The 7,500-nt window shown below is 44.3% G+C and overlaps 1 protein-coding gene across 1 annotated transcript in view; it reads left to right on the top strand.

Moving 5' to 3' along the window:
• Positions 1 to 6,802, top strand: part of LOC106564215 (tumor necrosis factor ligand superfamily member 14-like) — a 12,664-nt gene extending 5,862 nt beyond the window's left edge. Inside the window, exons 5-7 of the mRNA XM_045690753.2 lie at positions 5,031 to 5,111; positions 5,504 to 5,741; positions 5,881 to 6,802. Coding sequence (XP_045546709.1) covers positions 5,031 to 5,111; positions 5,504 to 5,741; positions 5,881 to 6,061 — 500 coding nt within the window. The 3' untranslated portion in view covers positions 6,062 to 6,802. The remainder of the gene's footprint in view (positions 1 to 5,030; positions 5,112 to 5,503; positions 5,742 to 5,880) is intronic.
• The last annotated feature ends 698 nt before the right edge of the window (positions 6,803 to 7,500 follow it).

The raw sequence follows: 7,500 nt of genomic DNA, 5'->3' as shown, positions 1-7,500 counted from the left end.
TGTATCTCTGACAGAGTAGATATATTCTGACCAGTTGGTGGTTTGTCTCTGTGTTGTATCTCTGACAGAGTAGATGTATTCTGACCAGTTGGTGGTTTGTCTCTGTGTTGTATCTCTGACAGACTAGAGATATTCTGACCAGTTGGTGGTTTGTCTCTGTGTTGTATCTCTGACAGAGTAGAGATATTCTGACCAGTTGGTGGTTTGTCTCTGTGTTGTATCTCTGACAGAGTAGAGATATTCTGACCAGTTGGTGGTCTGTCTCTGTGTTGTATCTGACAGAGTAGAGATATTCTGACCAGTTGGTGGTCTGTCTCTGTGTTGTATCTCTGACAGAGTAGATATATTCTGACCAGTTGGTGGTCTGTCTCTGTGTTGTATCTCTGACAGAGTAGATATATTCTGACCAGTTGGTGGTCTGTCTCTGTGTTGTATCTGACAGAGTAGAGATATTCTGACCAGTTGGTGGTCTGTCTCTGTGTTGTATCTCTGACAGAGTAGATATATTCTGACCAGTTGGTGGTTTGTCTCTGTGTTGTATCTCTGACAGAGTAGATATATTCTGACCAGTTGGTGGTTTGTCTCTGTGTTGTATCTCTGACAGACTAGAGATATTCTGACCAGTTGGTGGTCTGTCTCTGTGTTGTATCTCTGACAGAGTAGAGATATTCTGACCAGTTGGTGGTTTGTCTCTGTGTTGTATCTCTGACAGAGTAGAGATATTCTGACCAGTTGGTGGTTTGTCTCTGTGTTGTATCTCTGACAGACTAGAGATATTCTGACCAGTTGGTGGTCTGTCTCTGTGTTGTATCTGACAGAGTAGAGATATTCTGACCAGTTGGTGGTCTGTCTCTGTGTTGTATCTCTGACAGAGTAGATATATTCTGACCAGTTGGTGGTCTGTCTCTGTGTTGTATCTCTGACAGAGTAGATATATTCTGACCAGTTGGTGGTCTGTCTCTGTGTTGTATCTGACAGAGTAGAGATATTCTGACCAGTTGGTGGTCTGTCTCTGTGTTGTATCTCTGACAGAGTAGATATATTCTGACCAGTTGGTGGTCTGTCTCTGTGTTGTATCTGACAGAGTAGAGATATTCTGACCAGTTGGTGGTCTGTCTCTGTGTTGTATCTCTGACAGAGTAGATATATTCTGACCAGTTGGTGGTCTGTCTCTGTGTTGTATCTCTGACAGAGTAGATATATTCTGACCAGTTGGTGGTCTGTCTCTGTGTTGTATCTCTGACAGAGTAGATATATTCTGACCAGTTGGTGGTCTGTCTCTGTGTTGTATCTGACAGAGTAGAGATATTCTGACCAGTTGGTGGTCTGTCTCTGTGTTGTATCTCTGACGGAGTAGATATATTCTGACCAGTTGGTGGTCTGTCTCTGTGTTGTATCTCTGACAGAGTAGATATATTCTGACCAGTTGGTGGTCTGTCTCTGTGTTGTATCTGACAGAGTAGAGATATTCTGACCAGTTGGTGGTCTGTCTCTGTGTTGTATCTCTGACAGAGTAGATATATTCTGACCAGTTGGTGGTCTGTCTCTGTGTTGTATCTCTGACAGAGTAGATATATTCTGACCAGTTGGTGGTCTGTCTCTGTGTTGTATCTCTGACAGAGTAGAGATATTCTGACCAGTTGGTGGTTTGTCTCTGTGTTGTATCTCTGACAGAGTAGAGATATTCTGACCAGTTGGTGGTTTGTCTCTGTGTTGTATCTCTGACAGAGTAGAGATATTCTGACCAGTTGGTGGTTTGTCTCTGTGTTGTATCTCTGACAGAGTAGAGATATTCTGACCAGTTGGTGGTTTGTCTCTGTGTTGTATCTCTGACAGAGTAGATATATTCTGACCAGTTGGTGGTTTGTCTCTGTGTTGTATCTCTGACAGAGTAGAGATATTCTGACCAGTTGGTGGTCTGTCTCTGTGTTGTATCTCTGACAGAGTAGAGATATTCTGACCAGTTGGTGGTCTGTCTCTGTGTTGTATCTCTGACAGACTAGAGATATTCTGACCATTTCTTTTCTCTTTTGAGGCCAACATTTTTGTGGCCTTTTCTTTATATTTACAATTAAAACGAAATTGTCAGAGTTCTGCTCTGCATGCGTTATTTGGTACTTTCTTTAGTATTCGTGGATATACTGCCAGACTGTTAGTCCCAGGTAGTTGTATTCGTGGATATACTGCCAGACTGTTAGTCCCAGGTAGTTGTATTCGTGGATATACTGCCAGACTGTTAGTCCCAGGTAGTTGTATTCGTGGATATACTGCCAGACTGGTAGTCCCAGGTAGTTGTATTCGTGGATATACTGCCAGACTGTTAGTCCCAGGTAGTTGTATTCGTGGATATACTGCCAGACTGTTAGTCCCAGGTAGTTGTATTCGTGGATATACTGCCAGACTGTTAGTCCCAGGTAGTTGTATTCGGGGATATACTGCCAGACTGTTAGTCCCAGGTAGTTGTATTCGTGGATATACTGCCAGACTGTTAGTCCCAGGTAGTTGTATTCGTGGATATACTGCCAGACTGTTAGTCCCAGGTAGTTGTATTCGTGGATATACTGCCAGACTGTTAGTCCCAGGTAGTTGTATTCGTGGATATACTGCCAGACTGTTAGTCCCAGGTAGTTGTATTCGTGGATATACTGCCAGACTGTTAGTCCCAGGTAGTTGTATTCGTGGATATACTGCCAGACTGTTAGTCCCAGGTAGTTGTATTCGTGGATATACTGCCAGACTGTTAGTCCCAGGTAGTTGTATTCGTGGATATACTGCCAGACTGTTAGTCCCAGGTAGTTGTATTCGTGGATATACTGCCAGACTGTTAGTCCCAGGTAGTTGTATTCGTGGATATACTGCCAGACTGTTAGTCCCAGGTAGTTGTATTCGTGGATATACTGCCAGACTGGTAGTCCCAGGTAGTTGTATTCGTGGATATACTGCCAGACTGGTAGTCCCAGGTAGTTGTATTCGTGGATATACTGCCAGACTGTTAGTCCCAGGTAGTTGTATTCGTGGATATACTGCCAGACTGTTAGTCCCAGGTAGTTGTATTCGTGGATATACTGCCAGACTGTTAGTCCCAGGTAGTTGTATTCGTGGATATACTGCCAGACTGTTAGTCCCAGGTAGTTGTATTCGTGGATATACTGCCAGACTGTTAGTCCCAGGTAGTTGTATTCGTGGATATACTGCCAGACTGTTAGTCCCAGGTAGTTGTATTCGTGGATATACTGCCAGACTGTTAGTCCCAGGTAGTTGTATTCGTGGATATACTGCCAGACTGTTAGTCCCAGGTAGTTGTATTCGGGATATACTGCCAGACTGTTAGTCCCAGGTAGTTGTATTCGTGGATATACTGCCAGACTGTTAGTCCCAGGTAGTTGTATTCGTGGATATACTGCCAGACTGTTAGTCCCAGGTAGTTGTATTCGTGGATATACTGCCAGACTGTTAGTCCCAGGTAGTTGTATTCAAGGATATACTGCCAGACTGGTAGTCCCAGGTAGTTGTATTCGTGGATATACTGCCAGACTGTTAGTCCCAGGTAGTTGTATTCGGGGATATACTGCCAGACTGTTAGTCCCAGGTAGTTGTATTCGTGGATATACTGCCAGACTGTTAGTCCCAGGTAGTTGTATTCGTGGATATACTGCCAGACTGGTAGTCCCAGGTAGTTGTATTCTGGATATACTGCCAGACTGTTAGTCCCAGGTAGTTGTATTCGAGGATATACTGCCAGACTGTTAGTCCCAGGTAGTTGTATTCGTGGATATACTGCCAGACTGTTAGTCCCAGGTAGTTGTATTCGGGGATATACAGCCAGACTGGTAGTCCCAGGTAGTTGTATTCGTGGATATACTGCCAGACTGTTAGTCCCAGGTAGTTGTATTCGAGGATATACTGCCAGACTGTTAGTCCCAGGTAGTTGTATTCGTGGATATACTGCCAGACTGTTAGTCCCAGGTAGTTGTATTCGTGGATATACTGCCAGACTGTTAGTCCCAGGTAGTTGTATTCGTGGATATACTGCCAGACTGTTAGTCCCAGGTAGTTGTATTCGTGGATATACTGCCAGACTGTTAGTCCCAGGTAGTTGTATTCGTGGATATACTGCCAGACTGTTAGTCCCAGGTAGTTGTATTCGTGGATATACTGCCAGACTGTTAGTCCCAGGTAGTTGTATTCGTGGATATACTGCCAGACTGTTAGTCCCAGGTAGTTGTATTCGTGGATATACTGCCAGACTGTTAGTCCCAGGTAGTTGTATTCGTGGATATACTGCCAGACTGTTAGTCCCAGGTAGTTGTATTCGTGGATATACTGCCAGACTGTTAGTCCCAGGTAGTTGTATTCGTGGATATACTGCCAGACTGTTAGTCCCAGGTAGTTGTATTCGTGGATATACTGCCAGACTGTTAGTCCCAGGTAGTTGTATTCGTGGATATACTGCCAGACTGTTAGTCCCAGGTAGTTGTATTCGTGGATATACTGCCAGACTGTTAGTCCCAGGTAGTTGTATTCGTGGATATACTGCCAGACTGTTAGTCCCAGGTAGTTGTATTCGTGGATATACTGCCAGACTGTTAGTCCCAGGTAGTTGTATTCGTGGATATACTGCCAGACTGTTAGTCCCAGGTAGTTGTATTCGTGGATATACTGCCAGACTGTTAGTCCCAGGTAGTTGTATTCGGGGATATACTGCCAGACTGGTAGTCCCAGGTAGTTGTATTCGTGGATATACTGCCAGACTGTTAGTCCCAGGTAGTTGTATTCGTGGATATACTGCCAGACTGTTAGTCCCAGGTAGTTGTACCATGTATGTTCAACCACAGTGAAGGAGTGTCTACTTCTCTGATTCCTGGCCCTTTTCTGGAAAATCACAACTTTGATTTTCTGAAAGTTGATCTCTCTCTCTCTTTCTCTTTCTCTTTCTCTTTCTTTCTCCCTCCCTCTTTCTCTCCATTCTCCCCCCACCCCCTCTCTGTCTCTCTCTCTCTCTCATGAAATAATTTCTTGTCCCCTGACAGAGACCAATGAGATTTTAGTCGACCCTACGACGAGGACAAGCCCACCTGAGATCCAACGGAAACCCTCAGCACACTTGATAGGTACAGTACAGCTTCTCAACACACACACACACACACACACACACACACACACACACACACACACACACACACACACACACACACACACACACGCACACACAGAAGCACACACACACACACACAGAAGCACACACACAAACAGAAACACACACAGAAACGTAAGCACACACACACACACACACACACACACACACACACACACACACACACACACACACACACACACACACACACACACACACACACACTTAACCAGCAATATCTGCTCTCTAAACTCCCCCTCTGCCCCATATCTTTCTCCACCCCATTCCCCCATCTCTCTCCCCCTCCCCTTACTCTCCCTCGCTCCCTTCCCTCCATCCCGTACCTCCACTCCCCCCTCCGTCTCCCAGGCTCCCCCCGGTCAGTGGGTGAGGATAGTGTCGTTTTGTGGGAATCAGACAAGGGTCTGTCTGCCTTCACAGATCAGATGGACTACAAAGATGGCCACCTGGTAGCACAGAGGGAAGGGCACTACTATGTCTACTCCAAAGTGCACTTTGTTGAAGACTGCATTCTGTTCAAACACAAGGTGATGTGGATCACCGAGGGTTACAAAAACAAACCACTTGTGTTGATGAAATCTAACAGGTCAGTGAGTGTTTGTGAGGTGGTGGTCCTGGGAGGGGGAGGGGGGAATGTGTTGATGAAAGCTAACAGGTCAGTGAGTGTGTGTGAGGTGGTGGTCCTTTTGGGATGCAGTCTAAGTGTCTGCCTGTCTCTCCGTTAGGTTCCATTGTACTTCCCAGGATTCCAGACCAAAGAAGATTTCTCATCAGAATCTTCTGAACAGCTACCTGGGCGGAGTCTTCCATCTGTTGCCTGGAGACATCATCTATGTAACCGTGGACAACGGGACGCTCCTGAGACTTGGAGCTGAAGATAATTTCATGGGGGCATTCATGATTTAGGAGACGGTGTGTATTGACACACACACACACGTACATTTGTCAATCAGATTTGTGGGTCAGTTATATTATTTCAATGTATAGATTCTAACCAAGGCGTGTTATAGAGAATCACACAAGAAAACAGACTATTGTTTTTATAAAGGTATTTTAATCTTGAGACAACATCTGCAGCTATTACCGTGAATGCCATCTCGGCAAATGGCGGGGAAAATTCCTTTAAAAATCCATTGTTGGCTGTCTAGTGTAGTGTTTCTGAATCCTGGTCCTGGGGACACAAAGGGGTGCAAAAACCTGCTGAGGAGTTGATTACTTGAATGAACTGTGGGAGTGCTACAAACAACAGCACCCACGACCAGGACTGAGAAACACTGGGCTAGTGCTACAAACAACAGCACCCACGACCAGGACTGAGAAACACTGGGCTAGTGCTACAAACAACAGCACCCACGACCAGGACTGAGAAACACTGGGCTAGTGCTGCAAACAACAGCACCCACGACCAGGACTGAGAAACACTGGGCTAGTGCTGCAAACAACAGCACCCACGACCAGGACTGAGAAACACTGGGCTAGTGCTGCAAACAACAGCACCCACGACCAGGACTGAGAAACACTGGGCTAGTGCTACAAACAACAGCACCCACGACCAGGACTGAGAAACACTGGGCTAGTGCTACAAACAACAGCACCCACGACCAGGACTGAGAAACACTGGGCTAGTGCTACAAACAACAGCACCCACGACCAGGACTGAGAAACACTGGGCTAGTGCTACAAACAACAGCACCCACGACCAGGACTGAGAAACACTGGGCTAGTGCTACAAACAACAGCACCCACGACCAGGACTGAGAAACACTGGGCTAGTGCTACAAACAACAGCACCCAGGACAGAGAAACATAAAGCTAATGGGCTCTTTTATACCTTGCATTGGATTGAATCCTGGCTTTGTTGCTATTGGATGCTGGACATTTAAATTCAAGTAAAACTGTATCATAGCATAGGATTGAATCTCTGTCTTGTTTATAGATGGTTTTATGTTTATTTATATTGAGCCATATATAAACATAGAACCATATATATATATATAAACATAGAACAATATATGTATATAAACATAGAGCCATATATATAAACATATATATATATGGTTCTATGTTTATATATGGCTCTATGTTTATATATGGCTCAATGCTTATACATATACGGTTCTACGTTCATATATATATGGCTCTATGTTTATATATATGGTTATATTTTTATACATATATGGCTATATGTTTATATATATATATGGCTATATGTTTATATATGTACAGTTGAAGTCGGAAGTTTACATACACCTTAGCCAAATACATTTCAACTTTAAAATTCCTGACATTTAATCCTAGTAAAAATCCCCTGTCTTAGGTCAGTTAGGATCACAACATTATTTTAA

Source organism: Salmo salar, chromosome 12 (genome assembly GCF_965601325.2).
Source record: "Salmo salar chromosome 12, fSalSal1, whole genome shotgun sequence".
NCBI lineage: Eukaryota > Metazoa > Chordata > Actinopteri > Salmoniformes > Salmonidae > Salmo > Salmo salar.
Note: the sequence above shows the minus strand (reverse complement) of the source record. Positions and strands in the feature narration are given on the sequence as shown.